At 37.5% G+C, this 24,905-nt stretch overlaps 1 protein-coding gene across 13 annotated transcripts in view; it reads left to right on the top strand.

Moving 5' to 3' along the window:
• The window catches only part of LOC110120159, a 74,247-nt gene that overhangs the window by 31,292 nt on the left and 18,050 nt on the right, over positions 1-24,905 (top strand). For 11 of the 13 annotated variants that reach the window (XM_020867932.2, XM_048404098.1, XM_048404100.1 and 8 more), the window contains 3 exons: positions 18,253-18,496; positions 20,829-21,049; positions 22,544-22,751. In XM_020867932.2, coding sequence (XP_020723591.2) covers positions 18,253-18,496; positions 20,829-21,049; positions 22,544-22,751 — 673 coding nt within the window. The remainder of the gene's footprint in view (positions 1-18,252; positions 18,497-20,828; positions 21,050-22,543; positions 22,752-24,905) is intronic. The other 2 variants (XM_048404099.1, XM_048404102.1) reach the window with 1 other exon arrangement.

The following is a 24,905-nucleotide window of genomic DNA, read 5'->3' on the forward strand; positions in this document are numbered from 1 at the left end:
GAACCGCTCCGCTGGTTGCAAGTCACACAGCGTCTTCGTGTCGCCTTCGTGACACTCGATCGCTGGATCGTCGTTTATTAGGATTAGAGTGTAGAGACGAAAACGTGTTGGACGATTTAAGTTAGACGTAGGTCGATCTTGGAGACTGCAAGAGACTGTTTGCGATAAATACGTTAAAGACGAAGTATGGGCACGCCAGGATCGACCTAATTGATAAAATGTTCTGTTACGAGGACGAGCTTGGTGCTAATCGTCCTCCGAGAGGGTTGCATTGGTAGCATATGGTAACATCGATCGTACCTTCCGTTTGTAAGTATGTTGTTAGATACGTACGAGTACTTTTCAGATATTTCAAAGATCGTATGTCGTCTTTTCTTAAACGTTTAGAGTTAGTAAGGATTATTCATCGACAACGAGTTTGTCGGGTATAAATACTTGTTTGTGGCAATGTGTACACTGTTCATCGAAGGTTATTGAGTCAAGGGCGTTAATTATTATTATACTTTCGTTACCTCGTCAATTTAACTAATAATAAACAATATGTTATTAACGATACTACGAGACGCTCTTGTGTATCATTATCAGTAACTAATCTTGATAAGCGGTTAAACGTGATGTAACGTAAGTAATATCGCACGTGATATCGTATCGCGGAAAACGTGATAGCCATCTTAACAAATACAGCTATCTGTTTTATTGCAAACTAATGCGACTATCTATCAGAATTTAATTCTGAAAAGAATTACGCGATACACAATGTGGTCTGATGCAGAGTGTAGATTAAATGGTAAAGGCCTCGCGGAAAGCCGAGCGAGGTCTTCATCGCGATCGCTGCACGATCGAACGTGTTTCTTTTCAGGTTTCTTTCGGCTTCTTTGCGCGTGTTTCTAATTATAACACTCACTTCGATCCGGCGGTTATTAAATCCGCTAGTTGATTCTCTCGTGATGTTCATTAGCATTAAGTGAACACCTACTGGGGGAGATTAGTTAGTACTACACGATTATGCCTTTTAATCTGATTATGCCAACGTACTATCTCACAGAGTTAGGTGTGTTCTTAATTTCGTTTGCTCGAATTTCCTATTAGCTTGAATAGAATGTTTTAGAAAATTTGCTTTGAAGGAATTTTGAAAATATAAAGCTACAAAATCGAGATTTAAAGCGTATAAAGTGTCTTCCAGTAACTTCGTTCGAGTAGATTATGCAAACGCATCTTTAGTCGAATATTAAATATATTAGATATTCTCTCTCATATTCCTTTCGAAACGTATCGATGGTTTTTGATGCTCTGTACTTACTTTGAGATTGGTTGGAATATTGTAACGCTATTGTAAGTTTGAACGTATTTCAGAGTGGTACACTTTTGCAGTGTAGTGTAAAGTGCGGGCTTCACCTTTGACATTTCTTCGATTAAGTGGTCTGAAGCGCCACCGATTTCTGTATCAAGCCTACAGTTCAAAACAAGCGAGACAATACGATTCTCGATATCTGTGAGAAACGTTCATCCTATAGTCCAGTAACATATGACTTTGAAAGTTAAAATTGAATGAATTTTAACTTTGGAAGTGAAACGTTTTGAATCCTTAGTGATATTTATGAATAATAATTGTATACTTGAATAATAATTTAAAAACGTTGGCTCGATTGTCTTAAAAATTCAAATGTTTCTTGAAGAACTTGATGTATTGAATTGGTCTCTTTTTCTGCTTCATTGAGGTTTCATTATTAATTTTATAAGAATATTGACAATGAGGAACTAGAATTTAATAAATTATTACGACACGCAAATCTAAATTTTCAAATCGTTTTGTTTTCTCTTTGCAACTGTTGTGTTTTTGCAACTACATTATACCAACTTGCATTAGTTTGTATTTTAAACTCAACAGAGTTGGAAAACATGTCGTGAAATATAACTATTTATCCATGTTTTAATCATTCGTAAAATCTGGCATTCGATATCGAAGAAACGATCGTTCAGCGATAACGAAAAGCGGTTTAGCCGTTCGAACGAACTTTTCGTTCGATCGAAGAATTCAGTGAAGCAATCATATTGGCTTGATTCGTAAGTATGTAATTAAAAATTAAAGATGCGGTAGTGTATAAGCTATACGTGATATATAAAAATATATAAAATTATATTTATGGTTAAAGTAATGCGGCGCTGTAGATAGGAGATACAGAGAAGAGTCGTTAAGGGAAAGAAGAATTTCAGCTGTGTTTTGTAGCTTAACAAATTATTTTGTAGTGTTTTATCATGCACTTGTTTACAATGACTGTCTAAATTTATTTTTCACCATTTGCTATCAGCGCATTGGCACATTCGAACGCTTGAATCCGAAAGATGCAGCCAGCAAAGGAAAGCAATTTATTTCTTTGTGGTTGCTACGATGGAAATTGAATTTTATGCTATTGCACGAGTGATTTTAGTCGACGGAATCAGTTAGATCAGGAGATGAGTGTGAAACCGCCGAGGGCTGATCCCACAATTTGACGGCTGCTAATTTTGTAAAGTATTAGGTACTAGGAAAAAGAAGTATATGTGATAAAGAAGTATAAGAATTATATGTGATAAAAAGTAACACGAAGATAGCTCAAGGTTCGTGGTCGTGAAATTGATTACAAAGAAGTAATATCTCGCAAGGGAGAGTTAATGCAGTTTAATTGCTCTTTACGAGGCTGCATCAAAGGGTTTATCAGGCTGGTCGAACAAAGCAACGATACAAAGCAACTAATATAAAGCATTTCGTTTATACACTCGTTATACATATAATAAAGGAAGATCTTGTTCTCAGAACTAGGTTCATCTCTATGAATTATCAACCGATATTATTTCTTTTTTTCACGACAAATGCTAATTTTGATGACGACCACTTTTAAGAAATGAGCAAATGAAAAAGTCAGAAACGCACGAAATTTATAATTTTGTCCAACACTGTACTGTACTCACTTCATACTATGAAACTCACAATATGTATATCCTCCATTTTCATACGACGATGATACTTCGACCGATATCTTGTAGGCAAACGATATCCAATGCAACAAGGTCAGCGGTGTGTGCAAGTCCCAACTCGTGTATAATTTATTCACAATACGCGCAAACTTTTAAATTTGTTAAAACGTGGTCTAAAGCCAGCATGGTCAGATAATCGCGAGATACATAACATTTGTATTTTACATGCGCGTTGCAGTTTACGCTTCAACTGAAATTTTACATTGATATCGAACGATGATAAAAACTCCGTTTTCCCTTATCGACTGGCCAAAGAAACGGAGCGAAACTTTCACAATCTCGACGTTTACCTGCGACTTTTAGCCAACGTATCGGGCATACATCAGCATTACGGACATATAGCTTGTCTTATCCTGTATGTACCTTTGCCGCTGTTCGCACGAACGGATTCGCGAGATAAATCTTTTAGAATTTGTATCGAAGTGACCTTTTCGCAGTATGAAACAAACTAGTAACAATTGTTCAATGCGCAATATAAAGTCGTACAGGGTATTTAAGGAAGGAACATTATTGCAATTTGGGGCTTCCAGACGTAAAGCGTCATATGCTTTTTAACATCAAAGCTACCAACAATTAAAATATTGAACTTGTAGCAAAAAAATCAAAGTGATAGGTATTACAAACAATTACCTAAATCTTCAACAATGCAACTATGTGTATATTTATTAATTTTTATGAAAAATATGAATTAGTTACTTTGTCCACTCTGATAATCTTAATAATCTTTGTTAATTAATTATTCGGTTGACCAGTTAAAAATTAATGTTCAAATTCAAGTCTTGCAACTAATTAATTAAAAATAAGATGGATATTTCGACATCGTGCGTATTCGACTAAGTCGCGTAAATCGGAAGATTATTCAAACAACCCATAAACAAATTTGTAACTGGGTAACAAATGCTATTCTAAAGTAAGCCAAACGCTATTTTTCTGTACACTTCCATAACTTTAAATATCAGTTTGATCGCAGTAAAATGCATCGCGCAAACGAGCATTATTGCGCAATACGTCCACCTAGATCCATTCGTAAACTGCTCTGGACAGTTTACTCCGCTGTTGATTCTAATCAAGTCGACTGTGAACGAAGCTGGGAATTTAGATTAAGAACGTACAACGTGGTCTTCGCCAAATTGGTGATAGTTACCTTTATCATGGGTCGACAGATCATCTTATCCGATGTAATAGGAAGTAGAAATTCTCTATTGCGGATAAATTGTTTTAACGAATTTCTTTATAAAAGAAGAAAAGATAGAATAAAATTACAAATTACTTAATCCATTTGCAAAGGATGATAGAACAAAATGATACATGCATCGTTAAATAAGTATTACGCGAACGACGAGTCAGATATGATGTGAATAAAGCTTTAAAACTTTAAACTCGTAGTTGAAAAGGTTAAGAACGCCTTCGGTGATGACCAAAGTTGATGAGTAGAGGCAGTAACGACGTTTGAACCAGTTGACGACGTCTTGTTCGCTCCGCTGCTTCGTCAGTCAGGGAGCGGACTCTATTACTGTTACTCGTAAAAAGATAGGTGCATCGATCTAGCAACTATGAGGACAACCCCCGATATAATTACTCCGCGACGACCTCGGCACTTTCTCGTCGCGCTCGTTTTGACGGCATCGTTAAAATCGGCTCTGTTTAATAAGACCGATCGGCGGTCATTCGATTCTCTATTTTGCTAAACGTTGACACGATGAAACACGCCTATAGATATCCTACATCTCGTTCGATATTTTCAATACAATTGAAGAAATTGCGGTTACAAGGAAGTAGCTAAACTCTTGTAGTTTTTCTAGAATCTGATCTTTTAGTTTGAATTTTTTTAATAGTCACGAGAAGTAATAAACTTTCGAATTATTGGACGAAGTGGAAATGAAAGCTACATTTTTAATAAGGATCTGTAATTATAAGGTTACGCTAAGATTATAATCGATGATGAGCGAGCATCGTGGAAGCGATCCTCTTCGATCATTCGATTCACGAAGTTCTTTGACGATTAGACAAACGAAGAGAATTATTAGTCTTTGAAACTCTTTTTGTATATCTCGCACGAGGTGATTTTCAAAGTTCCTCTTATCTTCTCGTTTGTTACGCGTGGCAGAAATATAACGGGATATAAATTTAGTTTTGTTGTGTAATTAATTTTAATCGTACATGATATTTACGGCAAATATTGCGTATTTAATGCGATAGTGTATTGTAGACTGTATTGTACCGTGTATTGTAGACAGCGATGCAAATTGCATTGTCTTATTATTTTTCGATAGATCTAATATTTGCTACTTCTAATTTTTTTCTAAGCGTATTATGATGTCGAAAGGGAAAAAGTCTTTCAATAACCAAACGTCATTCGCAGACACTAACTACGTAACCCCATTTGAACAAAATCCAGTCACCAGCAGCAAACGAACGTACGTATACTCGTTGCAGACGACAACTACGCTGACGACAGTGACTGAAGAAAACACTTTCGAATTCATCTCTCGGTGTGAAGTCTCATTTACTCTACACTCTACCTCATTTACTTTCACTTGTCACGATTCGCACTCTTCCTCTCGAAATCCGACGCGCATTTCGCGCTCGTGTTTGCGCGAACAAATCGCGAATGTCCTAACTGCCTTTAACGCCTATTTTTCCACCACGTACACTGTTTCTTCTAATTAGTCTAACTTATATTTCAATTTACTCGTTCGATTCTCGTTCGCGCCGTCCTCTTTGAATGCGTTAGCGAATCTCGCGTAATGATACCAGTCTACTCTTTTACACTTTTTACAACTTTCCCTTGAACAGAGTCTGCCGCGTTCGAACAACGCTCTTTGATGCGCGTACAATCGCGCTTCTCTACTCATACTCCCCCATTTTTCGTTCTTTTTCAGTCATAGTTCTGCACGATGGAAGCACAGGGAAAGAATAGGCACGATACGAAACAAGAGGCAAAGAAAGAGATCACGTTTGATGAAAAATAGAAAATGTTGTTCAAAGGTAATTGAATCGAAGGGAAAAAGTGGATGTTTCTAGTCCATCACGCAGTTCTCGATCGATCGATGTTCGGTGAACGTTATAAACAGAGCGAGAAGAAATTATCATCCTTGCATAAGGCTTCACACTAACGTGGATCGAGCCACTTCGGTGGTCCGTGTATTTTAAGCGATGCTTGTAATTGCGTTGAACGAACTTGTGCCCTCGATTTTTCGTTTCGAGAATCCTATTTTTTGAATATATCTGTGCAAGATATTAAGAAGAAGATGGTTCAGAGATTCGTCGAAATAACATTTGAACTGATCTATATTTTTTAGATTCCCCATTGTTAATTAAGGTTTGCAGACGATTGACAATTCGATGCTCTAAGATTTTGCATCTTATGAAGATTTCTAGATATGTAATACGTACGATCTTTTGGGTGGGGTCACATCAATAGGTGTCACCACTTAATACCTTACTTTATAAAAAAATATTTTGATTTAAACTTTATGTTGTTCTATCTGGTATAAGTGGATTTAATTTGCAGACGTCCAGTTAATCTGACACTAACTCCAACTATAATTTCGTTCCCATAAACGAAGCTCTGCTGCAGTTGCATAACGTCTGATTGCTTCGTTTTCGCAGCGCGCAAGTAATGGGCGATACATGTTCATGAATAAACAATAGAAGAAACGTACTTTCGTTACTTTACGTACTTTCAGTAGCAACAACGTTGATATACGAAAATACTTATCTACTGGCCTGAAAAATTCTTCTTTCCGTTTTTATCCCTTTCCGCTTATTCGCATCAACCAGGAATCCAGATTCAGGGAACATTAATTTCTGTTCCATATTTCTTCTCCTTCCTTCTGGGAGGTCGCTTCGATGGCGCCCTCTAGACTTTGGCCCGCTGCCAGCTTCTCTTCTTCCCTTTTTTGGTCGCCTTTTCCAACGTCGCTTGCTGCTCGTTTGTTACCCCTTTTCCTTTTTGTTACCCTCGTTTCTTGCTTACCTACGTTCTTGTCGAAACGATTACGTAAGTTTTTCCGCCCTCGGATCGAACCAAACAACCGAACGTTTTCACGACGCTTTGAGCATCTGCGGCAGCCATTTTTGTTTCTCCCGGAAGCAGAGACAACGTGACACGGGAGGGACCCGTTGGTAGCGTGATCTCCGTGGAAAGAGGAAGAAAAGCCAGGAATTCGACCTCCGAGGCTACGGGTCGATAACCCTACGCGTTTACTGTTCGCTCTGACTGTTGGGAAGAATAGAGGCAGAGGAATAGGAAGCAGCTGATGTCGCTTAGGGTGAGGCGATCTCGTTCGATCCACGGAAAAATGGGACGTTTCGTGAGTCCTTTCCGGTGATTTAAGGTCTCGTTTCATGGAACCAAATATCAGGGAGGTTTTTCTCTAATATTATTCGTCTGATTGAAATAAATTCGCACGCTAGATGTTGTTCGTACGCTTACAACTCTATTTCAATATATTAACTCGATTCTCTCAAATTACTGATTGTTGAATTCTATACATGTACCGTACCAAGGAAAAGTATTAGCAGAGCCAGGATTTTCGTGCAAAATTCTTTGTAAATTTGTAGAGACTGTGAATCTATTTAGTTTCTTTTTTTTTTTTTGTAAAATATAACCATCGACTCTAATGTTTAAGTGCACCATGAATCATGAATTTTAAAAATATCCACAAAAAAGGTAAAATACACATAAAAATCCGTTTTTGTCGGAATAAAATTATTGAGACTTGAAAATGTTGTTATTACGGGTATTCTACCTAAATGTTACCAATTTTAGCGCATTTGTTATGTCCTCTATCGATGTTATGTACCTCTATTCAAACTGATCGTCATCTTGTAGAGTTAGTTCTTTTAAAAAAGAAAAAGAGGTTGCTGAAATAAAGATCGTATTAAATTTATATGAGCAAGAAAAATTTTATTTATATCCTTGGGAGCTTGCTGACCGGGAAAAGAGAAAAATCGTGAATATAATAAAAAAAGAAATTAAAGCTGCATCCTCGGATATATAATATGATATAGATACGATATAAAGAATTCTGAGGCGGTCCTTTCTTTAAATTTTAATCTTTTGTGGTAAATTGCGTGGAAAACTGCCTGCTTTTTCATTTTAACTATGCTAAAAGTTTGAAGAAATAGAAAGAAATACGAGTGGATGCTTTTAGAGAGTTTTAAAACTAAAAATTACGCGTAATGACAAGTGGAATCACTTCTATCCAAGCCTTTTTAATTAGAAGACTATAAACGCGAGTGAATTTTCGTGTGCAAATAACTTTTTTAACTATGCGGATGCAAAAACGCGATGCTTTAATAACTCTTGGAAATTACTTATGTAGGCATTCGTCTTGCTTACATTCCATTTTTTTAGAAAAACATACATTTGCATAAACATTCGTAGCCTACTTATAACCTATGACTTGTAAAATTGTAGTGGTAACATTAATTCAATCGTGTAGTATTTAGGTAACCAAACTTTAGACAGAAACTTTCCCAACTTTCTGTTATAATAATATGCAATATGGATACAAGGAAAGAAAATATTTAGAGTTAAAATTCATAAATAAACGCCTGCCATTTTTCACTTTCTTCCTCTCTCGGCTCGTGATCAATCGCTTCATAGTTCTCTCCGTGGAATTTCAGTGAACTCATCCCAGGATATTAAAAAAATTGACTTTCGTTGCTCAGAAAAGGGTATTCCCAGCAGCTTGCCGATCTTATCGAATTCAAAGGGGTAAACGGTCGATTTACAAGAGGCAGCTGGTGCATTCGAAAGTGAAGAATATTTTTTGTATGTTGGTTGGCGGCGTAATGGTTGGCATAGGAGAGAGTTTGAAATCGACGATTTCAAGTGCCATATCCTAGTGCTGGTATCCACTGGTTTAACAATACTGTACTATCTCTTTTTCTCTTTCCCTCCTTTCTGATCTCTTTGTTCTTCAGGCATGCCGTATTGATCGGCGAACACTGGCAGTCGAGTCGGGATAACTCGGTGTTGGACTTACACTTATGTATACATACACAAGTATGTGTTCTGGTCCTGTACGCTGCGATATAGTTATGCAGGTATAGAAGAATTAACTTTTGGATAAAAACAAATATGATGTTAGGTGTAATAATGATTTTATGACTCCAACAAACAACAAATTACAGTGTCAACAAATAACATTTTATAGATAAATCATTTTACCTACTTTTTTTTAGATACCTACTTATTTTTAAGAATAATTAATATCTTATTCTTATTCTTAAGAATCAGATCATAGCTTTATCACGTTATTTCACAAATTCTACTGCGCTATAGCTAGCTGTGTAGGTGTATTTACGAGATAGTACAAGTACAGTTTCTTTTTAACGGAGTCATTTAGATCTGTTTGCAATATCGTCCATTAAATTGTTAATTCTATACTTACGTTTAAAACTATAATATTTAATATCTAAATAAATCATGAAAGAAACAACAAATCGCATGAGCTTAAAGATGATCGTCCTGTGATTATCACGTGGCAAATACGTGAACTAACTGAATGCAGACAGTGTGAGTGCGAGCATTTCTCGCCGAACCTCGAGATTAAGCTTTGAATGGAATAAAGTTGACGGTTATCAAGTCGAAACGTGACAGGCAGCTTATTTGAATGACGCGTTCATGGACGATGATGTCGGCACGGAAGTATTCGCGTTACGCGCGCCGTTAATCTCCGGTCTCCGGCTTGATTTTCGTGCAAAGCACAAGTAAAGTGTCAGTTGTTTCGTGCTCGACCACGAGTGGCTCCGCTCGTTAGAAACGCTCTTTCGTACGTTTGCATGTACCTTGCCGCGACTGACATGAATTTCTTTGAGCGAAAAAAAGGTCGTCGTCGGTGTTTTAGGCAGACTTTAGCGAGAGATATTGATCGATGAATGGGACGAGGTTGTTCAAAATAGAATTCAAAGAGTTCTATCTTGTATCATGTGGAAAATACATCGTCAATGATGATAATGACGAGAACATCGCATTTTGTAAGAACGACATAATTTTAAGTTGAAGATAAATTAGCACAAAAACTAATTTTTTGATATGTTTTATTCTTAATCTATCGATGTCTTTCTCTTTGTGTCTGTAATTTATTCCTCTCTCTAACAAGTAACAATAAATTTTATAGAATTTGTCGGAATCACTTTTGTCGTATATCATATTGTCCTTGTTAACGAACTTTTTTTCAAAATTCCGTGTTTAAAGTTTGATAAATACATTTGATTTATATAGTAATTCTGTATGTTCCTTACAAATCATGCGTAGGTCTTTTGCTCTTGCGAAACGGAGATCATTAAACTTCAGACTAGTTAGGAATGCCGAAGGCTCCTACAAAAACACCTGCTAACGTTAGACTTCTGCTTGGACACTTTATGATTCTAGATTTCTTCTGTCAGATTCATTTCAACATTTCTAATTACGTGTATCAGCTTGTTATAGATCGCAATGTGCTTACTTCTATAAATTCAATAATTCATTTCTAAAGTGTGTTGCGAAGCTCGAATGTTCTATTCGTTAATTAAAGGAGAAAAGGTTGCTTTGTTTGCACAACTGCGTAGTTGCATCGTTATAACGTTGTAACGATGTCCTTGTCTTATCATAAATACATATTTCAATAATTGAAAACGCTCCATGGTTAGTGTAGTTTATGTGTTGTGTATATTGCACAAATTATCTACGTATCATTCAACTACCTCTCGCGTACTATACTGGTTGACAACTGGTTGAGAACCACCTACCTTAGATCATTTCTTTGTAATAGCTTATATAAATATAGATATCCTCGATCAATCTAGCAATTCTCCGCTATGTGAGTACTTTTTTTTACGATAATGCATTTTTTATTACCTCCACCAGATTTTTCACCAGTGACTAAATCAGTCTTTACTTATAGAAAATTTTCTTGTCAGCTACGACAATTTATCTCAAATCGGCATACTTTTCGTATCTCGGATACCTAAAAAAGAAACGATAACGAGCCAGCTCGGACAAGCAGCTTCCGACTGTCTAGCATGAAAGTTCTGGCAATTCTATGAATACGTATGCTCGTCCTTCGACGATGTTGCAGAACTGCTCACCGGTCGGAAGGCGGGCCAACATTTCCGGTTTCGTTTGCGAAACGCTGCTGCGCCGAGCCAACAGCCATTTATCTCGTCTCGCGTAAGCCACAACGAAATCATGCCGCCTTTTCCGTACCTCGCTACGAATCGACTCGTATCTCTGCACCTGCACTTGCGTGCACACATCAGCCATTACACGCGGCTGCACCTGTCAGGTGAAAGGAACCCAGAGAAAGGTTCGACGGTTTAGATCACGGTTATGTGTCTTTAGTCTTACTTAGGATATTACATTGCGTTTCAGACATCGAACATTCAGTTTTATATATTTCACAATTGCGATATTCTATTCTTGGGAAGATAATTCCGATTAAATAATTGACCTCGTAACCCTTCAATGAAGAAGACTCAGCTCAGCCCCAGAATATGGGACAAGAACTGGGTCGAATCTATCGGATACAGAAAGCAGTCGGCGGACGGAACGACTCGCGAGGAGAGCGACTTCGACAAAGGGACGCGCTCCTTTTGAATAGCTTTCAACGTACAGCTAGCGTGCATCGTTATCATGCCGTGGAATTGTTCGAAAAACGGATGAAATTTCTAAGTTAACGAGTTGTTCTTGGCGCAGATCTTCTAAGCAAGTTAGAGATACATACTGGAAGTCATGAGAAAGCATGATTGAGAAAGTCACAAAGGAAGATTATTTTGTATAACTTTGATCGAGTTGTTAGAAGATCTTTAAAATTTGAACAAATTATGTATAACGAAATTGCTACCAAGTTTATATATTCTTTAAAATTTACTCAAGGATTTTAAGGGAAATATTGATTTCGCGCCGTTTCAAGTGATTGAGACAAATCGAGATATTCCAAATTGAAACGAAGAATGATTTGAGTAGGTATTTTAATTTTATCGAGTTACATCCATAATTTCCAAACATACTTGTTTTGTCATAATCGCTGCTCTAAGATCAGATGGTTTCTATGCTTATTTTTCAAGCCATCAACAACGTTTTCCTTCGCCTATTTTTGCGAAATTACTTTTTGTAACTTGCCGAGTACAATGCTAGCAATAAAATGACAGGGGCTAGGTAAAGTGGGCAGGACGTACATGTGAAAGTGGCAAATGTGAATACCACGTAGGTATGTTCCTCGAAGGCCGAATGGGAATCCGTAATGTGTGGGCGCTCTTGGGCTTTCAGCCCACGTGCAACTACAACTACAGCTAGCGTTGCCACGTGCAGTGTCGCATACACTAGGGGTGCGTAACACCGCCATTGATCCCCCATTACGGTGGAATTTACGGATTTTTTCATTTCCCTTTGACTTTTCTTAATAACCGTAGCTTTGCGATACGGACGAAACATCTACTATTTTTGAGAACTAATATTTTAATTAACAATTTTAACTACAGACGTATAGTCACAAAATGTGTACTTTCTCAGATTACATACTTCAACAATTTCTTTGTATTTTTACTATCTAATTTTCACTTTAAATATCTACACTTCCGTCATTCGATGTAATTCTACATTGAACTCAATATATATTTATATTGTAGGATTCAACCTCGAGCATTTCGAAATGAATGTTGCTCACGTAGAAGATACTTGGTCGTAAAGTTGCTTCGTGCGTTAGTTGGACGTACGATCGATACGCCTTCGATACATCCCTGGCTATATTAAATTTTTTCCTGTCGACACTTCTGCGACCTCATATGGTATCCATTGAGGCATATTGCGCAGCGATCAATCACCATAGGTATTTGCAAATAGAAAGCTGATATTTACCATAATTACTACGCTATCGTTGTGTGATATATGCGAGTGAAATATGCGGGTAAATAAGGCTGCGTGTGACTTGCATCAGAATCGACAAAATATGCGTATAGAGTTTCTTACGTCATTACAAAGTAAATACGGTACTTGAGTGATTCTGCCAAATGACTCACGCTATTAATTTCTTGGATTCAAACACGAGGAGAAACAATTTTTCCTTTAGTTTCTATCCGTCTGAAAATCTAACATCTATTTTTCTCTTTCTCTGACTTTGCTTGTACAGATCAAAGCATGGAGCTTCTTCTTATAGAATTAAATTACTTTTGTACACATGTAAAAAGTTTTCTTCAATGATCTATAGGTAGAAAATTCCTAATCGTAACCTAATCGTTCATCTATCCGACGAACTATATTCTTTCGTCTCAAACCCGAATAAGACGCGAGTAAACGCAAAAAGTTTAAGCGGAGAAAGAAGCGTTCGTTGAACTTTCGCCGCACCGGTGCGAACTGTAACTTCATTAGGCTGTTTACTCGTTACCATCCACTTTGCTTCTAAGAAATGATTTCGCTTCGCGAAATGAACCGCTTCGTCCCCTTTGACGTGTTGCTTCGAACTTGCTTTATTGCTACATCGTGCCTCGAACGGGAAAGACTTTCGCATTAATGGACCGTAAAATTAGTCGCATCGACTTTGAACAAAGTTATCGCAACCTCTGAGCGACATTAGCCCTTAATTGATGCTATCAACCTAATAACAATATCGATACAGGTGCGCTCTATAATATTTTTTGCTCCACTATACCCATAGAATATATTGACAAAGTTTAGGTGATTAAACTATGAGGCACGTTGTATATTTTAGTAACATTCATCAACCATCGTTACCAAAAAAAAAAAAAATTAACCAAACTATTCGGATACTAGTGAGCAGTCGTGTATGTGCCCAGCACCTTCACAAACACGCTTGGAAACCAACTTTAAAGGCTTCGATAATATCAGCGTCCAATCGATTCGCCTCGATCGGATGGTGAAGCAAATTTAGAGCACAATGGCGAGCAGCATCCTCGAGTACGCAATACATATCCGGCACATTATGGTCCCTGAGAAGATGGCAAAGCGGCGCAAATGCAAGACAGGCGTCGCGAAGCATCGCGGATGCACATGTACTTACTTACCGCGGCGTAGAAGCCATCAGCGAGGTCTTTGGCCGCTCTAATGGCGGATGTAGCGTCTGTCTTTAACGTGGCTTTCCCCTAATTTGCGTCAATTGCCGACACGGATGCCAACCGAGGAGCGTAAGAATAGAAAAAGACACGACGGAGACGCGCAGCGCAAAGTACGTCGTAAAGTAATTGAAATTACTGTCTGTCACCGTGTCAGCCCCCGATATTCTGACATTCGAAACGAGCCAACGCGTATTACGTAACGCTTACTGTTGCACATGGAAAGCGTGGTTCAGCCTTACTGACCACTGCTGCTCGTTGCTCGCAGACGCGGAAATGCGGGTGTCCCGCGTTTCTTGCCAATAACATTCCGTCAGCTTCGAGGAACGATGCGTTACCGAGAAACTGTGACATTTCATCGTGCCTCGAAATCGCTCGTTTATTTTACTAGTAAGTAAATATCGCTTTCATTTTAGCAAACAAAAGCCCTTTAATGTTCGAAGAAAAACTTTAGCATTTTTGAACAAGGAATTACGTACATTTTATTATATATACGTACAAATTACAAATTTTTTCGTATTCTTCTTAAACTTACGACATTTATTCGAACGATAGAGAAACGAGATTGGGCCAAAAGTGACCCAGAGAACGTAACAGAATTAATGCGTCCGGACATGTAGTCGCGTTGACACGTAGGCACATATACCTATCTATATAAAAGTACATACGCATTAAATTTCCCTTTGAAGCGTTTCCAACTACCGTCTCGTCCTATCGCGTGCAAGAACTTTAGCTAACGCGCTGGCTTTCGTTGTAAAATATTAGGTGGGTGTGATATATTCTTTCTATCTTTCTTAATATAGCCCTCGTTATATATGGTGATCGTATGCAATTTTTCATCGCGTTCATGCTGGGCATCCGCAATGATCACGATTGCAAATGGACGTCAATATCCACTATGGTTTATAATCGGTATTCATTTTGCAATTGAGCAACTGTCGACCGTTAATGGTCGAAGCCGTTCCCATCGGGCGTCGCGCCCTTAAGAACTAGGTATACATTGGCCGAAACAAACCCCTTCTATCTGTGTATACTGGTTTCCGTTCTCTTCCATCTTGCCTTGACCTTTTTTGAACGATGCTCTGCTCTCTCATCTTTACGTGGAATTTTCAAATTTTCTGTCTTATTTGAATTGGTAATTGTTATGATCCTCGTCTTTAATTTAGTATTTTCATTTATGTAAAATACGTTGTATTAACCCTTTAATTACGGAGAAGTTTCGCTTGCATCGAAGAAACGGGACATTTTTACTCTTTTTAAAAAATTTTCGAACAAAATTTTTCGAATTTAACAGTATGAATTTGATACGAAACGATTGGGTCGTAAAAATATAAAGATGGTGCAAAAACGACCTAGTTGATCGTCACTGGAAAGAGTCTCAGCCAGTTAGTTTGTTCGACGAAGTTGCAGGCTGAAAATAACTTTTTGCCATTCGAGCAAGCTCTCCGTTCTCATGAGCACGCATATGGTAAACCGTTGTTGGAACGTTAATATAACCAAAGGAGTACACGACGTGCGTAGGCCTGCCACGCGTTCCTCTGTCTATCCTTTGTTTTTCAACGGCATTAGGTCCCGTTAGCGTCTTTGTATGCCATATGGAAATTTCACGCGAACATTCACAGAGCTCGTCGTTATGCATTTCACTTGTGCGTGCAGGACAATGCCATCTTGGAATGCATGCTGCTTCGATTCGACTTTGTTTCTTTCACGCTTTTCCTTATTGACATCGATATATCCTTTTTCTTCTGTACGTTGTATCGTCTCGCACAGAAATTATATTATTATTCCCTAAGTAAGTTAGACGGATATTCGATATTTTTAATTAACCATAAGGTGGATCTAAAGTTAATGAAAAATAGGAAGGGTATTGTAAAAATAAAGCGTTTGGTTGGAAGTTTCATATTCATTATAATAATAATTTGGTGAAAGTTAATATTTCTTATATTAAAAATATATTGAATATACCACAATAATAGAATAAATCAAGAAGGAGATTGGAAATTTTGGAATAGTAGAGTTTGTTGATCTTCGCTTCTGCAACACCCTATGCCCTATACAAATCTCTACAATGGGCGCGTTAAGATCACCTTTTAATCCCTCGGAACGAATTCATTGAAATACGACGAGACATTGGCAATGCTAATGGCCGAGTTAACATACAACCGTGTTCACGTGTCATATCGATCGTACGAGCGTAGTCGTATGACTGGAGAGAGCTTCAGCCGAGTTAAGGTTAAAGACCATGATCGATTTTGAAAGGATTGTTAGCTTGTTTGACACGTTAACAACTGAAGAAATGTTAAAAGATTACATCGAAGAATTAGCATTACAGGTCTGTACGTATCTAATTTTATTGACTGTAAATCATATATATATTTATTTATTTATTTATTCATTTATTTATACCACAGCGAGTGGTTTATTTATACGATACATAGTGAGAGATAGTTTTATGTTGTCTGTACGATTTAGATATGTATCTTGCTTTTTTGGAAGGAAATGTTAACTTTTAACCTCTACAGATATGATACAGATTGCTTCATGCAACTGGGCGTAGCTATATTTCAAGTATCTAAAGTCTTTAAGTATCTCTACAAAAGACACAAATGATCAACAAGTTCGATTTAAATGTTATCTTGTATTAATCAGATATTTGTTCATTAATTATATGTAGATATTCGAGTTCCTATATGCGAACAAACTATTTTAAAAATTACGAGGAAACAATTATGCCAACATACATAGTTACATAGAGAAAACATTATTTTATTGTTCAGTTTCGCTGCAGGGTTTATATAAAAACATAAACCACAAAGAACCATCTGACCTTATTTAAAATCGCTTGACTTCCATGCGCTTCCCACACGGGAATCACAATCGACGATTTCATTCTACCTTTCATTTGGCCTTCAACGCAGGTATCCTATGAGGTTGCCTCATTCTACCGAAGCTACGCCCCCGCATTTCCAGCAGGAAAATTGATCGATCATTTTCCGCGCGCTCATCCGCCCTAGCACGCAAGCTCCGTGACATTGGAAAACGCTTTTAAACGGTTATTCTCCCGAGTAGTGCTTTCCGATGAGTGCGTATTGGATATTTCAGTCGGCCTTGATTACTTCCCTGGCGTCGTTTGACCATGATGTGTTGAGCCATCGATTCGTGTCTTTAATTCTGTATAATTTCTAACGTTGCATATGCTTCGAAACTACATATCTCACATATTTACATTTATTCAATATTAAATATATATATATTTGACTATTCTAAATCTAATATTCAATCTAATATCATGAAATTTATTTCAACATTTATTTACTTCTCTTATACTAAAATTTTTCAAAAGAGAGCAAAAGTTCTATCAAAATTATTGTACTATAAAAATATTATATAAGTAGGTAACTTTATTCATAGCGGAAATGTTACATATTTATTCTTAGTACTTTACACCTACACTTTATGTAATTTCAAAGAGTTTTATAAATTCTTACGTAATATCTATAATATTCTGTAGTATTCTTTAGTTATTAAATTGCGACATAAAGCATTGTAGCAAAAGATATTGCTAGAGCTTGAATATAATTTACAAAATTGCGTAGAAGATGGAGCAATGCTCCGCGGAATTTAAAATGATTTTTGTACTTCGAAACAACGTGTACCTTTTCAGTAATATATTAATAGAATTACAAAATATTTAACGGGCAAGAAATTCAAGCACGTAATAGAGACAGATTATATATACATGTTGCTTTCGTTCGTTATAGTCAATTGTGAGAAAAAAGACTTCATCGAAATACAACGATTACGTTACTCGAACGTGAATTACGTATCATGGAAGTCATAAACAGGATCGCGAGGTTCTCACGTTTAACATATGGGATATGTTTAATAGGGTATTTTGCTAAGAATAATTGAATAAATTAGAGCGAATAATTTCAACGTTGTATGTAAATTTTCAGCTGGTATGTTTACACGGTATATCTACGTGTAGTAAAATTCACAGTATATTTTTAAAAATTCATAGTAATTTTTTGCTGCCACTTCTGTAACACAGTGCAAATTTTAAATTGTCTCAAATCGTCCCTCTGCTTATAATGAAAAGAAATTGTAAATTCTCCAGATTAGGAAGCAGGAATAATTACACGAATTTACTGATGAACAAAAATTGTTACTTTACAGCCGCCGGAGAACGAGTTGCAGAAAGTTGGCGAACGCGTGCCCAGCGAGCACGAACTCAGAGTGCAGAGGTCTCTGCAACGACTGAACGTCCCGGATTGGTATAAGAATTCTCCCGCGGCTCGCGATGGTTTCCGGTTAAAGAGGCACTCCGACGCGTCGCAACACGGAGGATGGCGTGCATTGGGCTCGAAAACCACTTCCCTCTCGTCCCTTTCATCGTCTTCCAATAGACAGCCGACTACAGGTAAGCATCCTCTTAATGATCTTTTTATATTAATCTTTCTTGTTCGTGAGTTTGTTCGTTTTTATTTAAGATATTTCTGAGGATTATAGAAAAATAAATGAACAAACACTCGAGTACGAGTCCTCAAATGCCGCGAACAAACATTAAAGCACAAAGCTTTAAGATTATATATCACAGAGCTCAATATTACTTTGTGCAACATCTTTTGAATATTTATTCACGATTATTCAGACTTGAATGCAGACTTCTAAAGATGTTACTCCGTAAAAGCTCTTTTTTGCGAGAGAGTTTAATGGCTCTTGCCTTGAAATTATATAACATTGACTGGTATAAGGATCTCCTGAAGAAGATTCTCTTAACGCTTCAAACATAACAAATATAACTTCTCAGAATCTTCCTTGAGATATACAATTTGTTTTGCTGTAAAAAGAAAACAAAGAATATTAAATGTAGTATTTATTATATCTTGAATGCCACAAATTTTAATATAGTTCTTTACGATGCTTTATGTTAGTATAAAGGAATTCGCGAATACGTGCTTACCAATCATTACATATCTTTTTTTCTTAATTTCCTTTCCTATCTTTAATTTAATTCTTTTTGCTTTCTCGCTTCACACTTTATTTGCCCCTAAGACAAAAACTTCTCCCCGACCTCCCCATTGCAGTTGGAAAACAGTTTAATACAAACGGAAAGTAGCCAAAAGTTGATATTAGGTTTTTCGAAATGTTATGAGCGAAAGAAAAAGAGGGCACAATAGCTGCCCATTGGGAACGATTCGCAATGAAACGGCGCAATACCAAGCAAATCGAACTCTTCTTCGAATGAAAAGGCGAGCAACGTCCGAAATTAGCACGTAACGAGAGCCGAGTATCGGCCAATTTCATTTATCCTCGTGTCTGCTTCTCTCTCGTTTCTCAAGCGACATAGTCTCGCGGATATTCTCTGGCTACGGTGAGTAACTGCTAATAGGAAGTGGCTAATAAATTTAGCAGGGTAGGTTAACTCGATTAATTCGGCCTTGCCGGGTAGTCGTCTGCTAACGACAAAGTCGAGGTTTATCCTGCCACGTTGTTGGCTGACTGCGATAGCAGCGCAGATCCCTTCTTTCGCAGGGTGGCTGGGAAACGTTCAAGGACGTTTCTAACGAGAGAATGCGATTTGTTAAGGGAGGGCTCCAATTACCAGATTTAAAGGGCTGGTGCTAATATGAGCTGCTGGCGCGGATCTGATGCTCGGTTGGTAGTCTGAAAAGGGCAAAGTTCGTTGAGACACTTTTTTTAAATGACGTCTGACCAGGATTCACCATGCTCTCGGCAGTTTTGATTTTAACAGATTTATGGAAGATTATCTTTTGTAGTTTTTTAAAAGATTATAAATTTTATTAATCTTCCCCTCTTCTTCCCTTCTTCTTACGATTGTTATTGCATCTTTCGTATTGATTTTCATTGTTCCTTCTGATCTTAAGAAAACTCGTAATTGACAAACAAAATTCTTTTTCATTCTGTTTTTTTTTAAATACAGACCTGAAGATATAAATCTTTCTAAATAATTTGAGATAAATTTTTTAAATTCTTGTATAACTTGTTCATTGTGAAAGTTAAAGTTTAGATTTTAAAAAGAGTTTAGTTTTTACAGAATTAGTTTGATGTTTCTAAAAGCTTAAAAATAGAATTTCCATATCCTAACATTATTCTTGACCCTATTTTTGCGATATGAGAGGCTACATTTATTCAAAGAAACAAATTTGCAATATTATTTTTACCCAGTAATATTTACCGACTACTTCAAGTTTTTTCTAAAGTCTCTCTACTAATTGACACCAAGAACAAAGGAATAAAATTGCTACGCCTATCCCTGGGAGCATACACAAAACGTGTTTCACTCTCAGTAACATCGAGCTGAAATACCTTCGTAGCAGCTCGCTGGTAACGTCAATGTAAGACAGCTGTCAAGCTTTTATTCTATCGTTGAAAAGTTCCCGGGCAACGTATTATTCGACGTGCAAGACCATCGATCAAAGTCTTCCAACATAATCCATTTCAAATCCGGATCAAGTAACAAACTCGCTTGTAAAACGAGTCAAGACGCCAACACCGTATCGCGGTATTACCATAATAATTACGTCTCTATTTATTTGTATTTGTTGACAACTGTTCAGTTCTAGGAATCAAATATACGAATTGTTTTACAGGATCTGATCAAGAAGTTTGGGAACGTTGTACAAGGTGTCTCAAATTTTATTAGCCATATTTTGACAGAAAAGTAGAATAAGGAAATCTACGCAAGATGTTGCGACCACGTGTTAATACGTTCCGATAAATTTGTTTAGGTGCCCTTCTTAGTCCAAGTCCCACGCCACCTGTATTCTCAAGATGGAGTACCAGTCTGCTAAACAGTGCCGGAAGTTCGCCAGCGAGTTCAACAAGGTCGTCTTTCAATCATCGACAGCCGTACTTGGGCTGGCGTTCTCAAGAACGGCTAACGAACCCGCGAACACCGGCAGAACGTCTTGCTCAGGGTATTCTTCCCCAGTTGCAAGCAGCAAACAAGGTTCGTATTAAAAAACCTTGAATGTCTCATGTTACACCATTGTCGCCCATGTTTCTTTAACATTGCAACTTTAACGCTTCATAGCAGCTTTTCAACTTTACTTTTAAAAAACAATTTTACGATTACTATTCGATACATTTAAAATATATCTTATTTAGGTAATATTTTCTAATAAAAATGTTGTTCGTCTTTCATTACCACATATGTAATAGATTAAACTACTCTCTTTCTACTTTAAAAATATGATGGTAACTATTTACGAATATTTGACATTAATGCTAACGTATTTATCATTTTCTGAAACTGTTATCAGATCCAAAATAATCATACCACTGATATTTTCATCATTTATAACAGAAGTAAATCTGCATTTACGATGCAAATATGTCGGAGACGGTTAGTCGAATTTCCTCGTTCGAATAATCGTTCCCAAATCCGCGACATTTAGCCTCGAACCGTGAGTGACCCCTACCTCGCCTACGTCCACTTCGCTTTTCCTTTGTCCAATTTATTTTTAATTTGTGCAGACAGCGCGCAAATGCAGTGATTTCTCTATAATTAGAAATTTTGGCAGAAATCCACATTCTGACGTCTCGTGGCCTTTACAACTCGAGTACAAATTGATCGTTATCCCAATCACAGACAACCCCTCCGCCCCAAGGTCGAACGATGCCGCGAACATTGTCCTACTTTTCAAACTTTTAATCAGCTTTTCGTTACCAAAAAATAGTTTTCCTGCGAAAATGTCTTTTCTCGTGAACATTAAAATCTATTGAAAATAATCTTGGAAATTTATTGGAAATTAGAACAATGTGCGAGTTCAAAGTTTTCTTAAATTTGTTCTTTCAAGCTATTTGCATTTATTGACAAAGATATATCGCTATGCGACATTCTTTATTTTTAGCACAAGGTATTAGGTACTATAAGGTCGCTTTGTACAAGGTATTTTGTGTCTCTATTTTCTAGCATTGGCAATTCGGTGAGATTAAAAAAACTCTAAATAAAAATTTCGCTAACACGAAGTTGAGTTTTACAACGAAAAGCGAACACAACATTGAATAATGGTATCGAAAGATAATTGCTAATATAAAGGTTTCGGTCGAGGAAACTTTGTAATTGGTGAATAACAGATTATTACTTCATAACACTCGACACTGCGTCATTTTCTAATTGTTATGTCAATAATAAATGTTTAAACAATGATTAATTGTCTGCGTAAAATCGTGTATAGCTCTATATACAATAATCAATATCGAATTACATTTTTTGATATCGAGACTTCTGTTATAGCTCTTCAAATATATTGAGTTATTATCGTAGTTATTTAATTGATGATAACACGATTCGATAATTCAATATTAATTGGTTATTAAGTTATTTATTAGTTATTTATTAGTTATTATTATTGGTTATTAAGTAATTTCGATTAAACTTCAGAATGGAAAGACATAAGAAAAAGGTATAGAGTAATAAAAGCGAAATTTTTGTTGGCAGCAGCAACAACAACAACAACAGCAACAACAACAGCAGCAGACAACGAATCAGCAGCTAGAGGTAAGGAACTCTATAAAGGAGGTAACCTCGGCCATTGTGCACTACGTGCAAAGCGGTCAGGAGGTTGGTGGAGGTGGCAGGCTGTCGCCTCGACCTCGACCTGAAGACTGGGACGACAGGGGCGGAGCAAGGTCGACCAGCCCCAGAGGTGAGCACTAAAGAACCCCTGCCAAAAAAACCATCCTACCACCACCACCACCACTACACCATTACTACTTTTACTCTCTACGACAAAGGTAATTTTGAGTTTTCCTGATCTGTTGATGTGAATTTCTTCTCTTTGTCTCTGCATCTTTACTCTGTGACCTATAGACGCCTCTCTTCTTTCGTCTATCTCTGGGTTTCTCTTGTTACTGTTCTTACACGTCTTGTCACTGTATTGTTACCTAACTCCCGATCGGAATGTCGTGAAATAAATTTTGCTCTTTCGCTCGTTGTTACTGCTCACACACACACACACACACACACACATATATATATATATATATATATATATATATATATATATATATATATATGTAATATTCGACGTGTCTCTGATACGCTAGTTCAAAGCACTACCAGCAACTCTCTTGGCTGTCTCTTCTGTCTTTGTTCGTTCTCTTGGTTGTTTCGTGTTTACTAACGAAAATTGCTTTCAAAAACGCGGTCATTCAACAAAACCTTTGATGATTAAAAACTGTAACGTACCCTCTTCACACGCGTGCAGACTCATTCATTCTGCGAATGCTGCGTTGGTTCACGTGCCCGCAACATCGTCCGGATATTTTCAAGGTGTCGCGACGCGGTGTTCCTACTAACGTTAACATACGAGAATCCACTCGTTCTTGTTCCGTTGAAAAAAAACCTCCTTCTTTCTTCCTCTAATAACTCCAACTCTGTAGATATATGTATATAAACGCTTTCCTCGTGTTGCACAGCGTAGATTTCTCTTCGACCAAGCGGTCCACTGTATCTCACAGACTTTTCGAGCAGTCGTGAAAATTAATTACAATCGAACAAAAAATTCGGTCTTGCGATTTTACAAATTTACGAGGTGTGACAGTAATATTTCGAAAATGACACGTATATAAATTTTATGCGAATATCAGGTCATCGCCTTCAAAATATTTAGTTCCTTTGAGATTTAAGTAAAGATGGCAGCTTATTTTTATTTTCGAAGGACGGTTCCCGTGAATTTACGTTCACTTTAGGAGTAGTTTTGGATGAGACTAAATGATCCGGTAAGCGTCATACGAATGGCTCATGTAGTGTCGAGAAATGAACTCATGCTGTTTTGGAATTTTTGGCTTCGATGTACAATCTTTGTATTTCGCATGCTGGTGAAGGGAAAATCGAGCTATACTGTCTTGTTTTTGCAACTTTGAGGAAAACAGAATTAGCTTTGGAACTTTGTCACATCTCGTATTCCAAGACATGCCACTCATCTCTTACGACTACTTTTGTCTTCGTAGTTACAACACTGACTCTGATATGTAAAAGGGAGAAAAAGGGGGAGAGAGAGAGAGAGAGAAAATACAATCAATCAATTTTAGTAACGGAATTATTCTTCATGGTGTTCGCGAGATGATACCGTAGATACATAGGAGATGCGACATAAAGAATCCTTCTCAGTGGAAGATCTTCTGTATGATCGACATCAGCGAACCAACGAAGCAGCAAGACGATTGTCACGAAAATTCCCGTAATGGTGTTCACCGACAGCCTTGACACCGAATTATATTTCTAGCGCGTGAATTCGTGAAGCAAGGTCGAATCGTGGCGAGGGAGGAAAAAACGATGGTACAATCGGAGGGCGGGAATGGAACGTCTGCTCGGCTATTTCTCGACTTCCATCCGACGACCACCACGTGTGTCATCCGTTCCCTCGGTCTGCCCTCATCTTTAATCGCGACAGTCTCTGCGAAAGTATGCATACACATAGGCGACCGACCGTCGGTTGCTATTTCGACAGCTTTGTACCGACGTGGCCGACCTGCTATAAAAATAGATCACCCTGAAGTTTAAGTCACACCCCTCTGTCTCCATATACGCTTGTCGGTGCTAGCGAACTTAGCCGCTACTCTGTCTGACCTTAGGACAAAATTAAAACAAACATCGTGAACAGGGAACGAAGTGCGAAGATAACGCGCACGTGGTCAGCTGTTACTACTTCGTATACTTTTATAATGCACGTGATATCTTGGTCGTGTTACGTCCACGTTACTCATCCTGTTGCGTATGACTCGGTGTATAAAGTTCAATGTGTGACACGTCTCGAAAAGCATCAGCGACGTCCAATTCTCAGAGCGACATCCCTGAA

Source organism: Bombus terrestris, chromosome 3, assembly GCF_910591885.1.
Source record: "Bombus terrestris chromosome 3, iyBomTerr1.2, whole genome shotgun sequence".
Taxonomy (NCBI): Eukaryota; Metazoa; Arthropoda; class Insecta; order Hymenoptera; family Apidae; genus Bombus; species Bombus terrestris.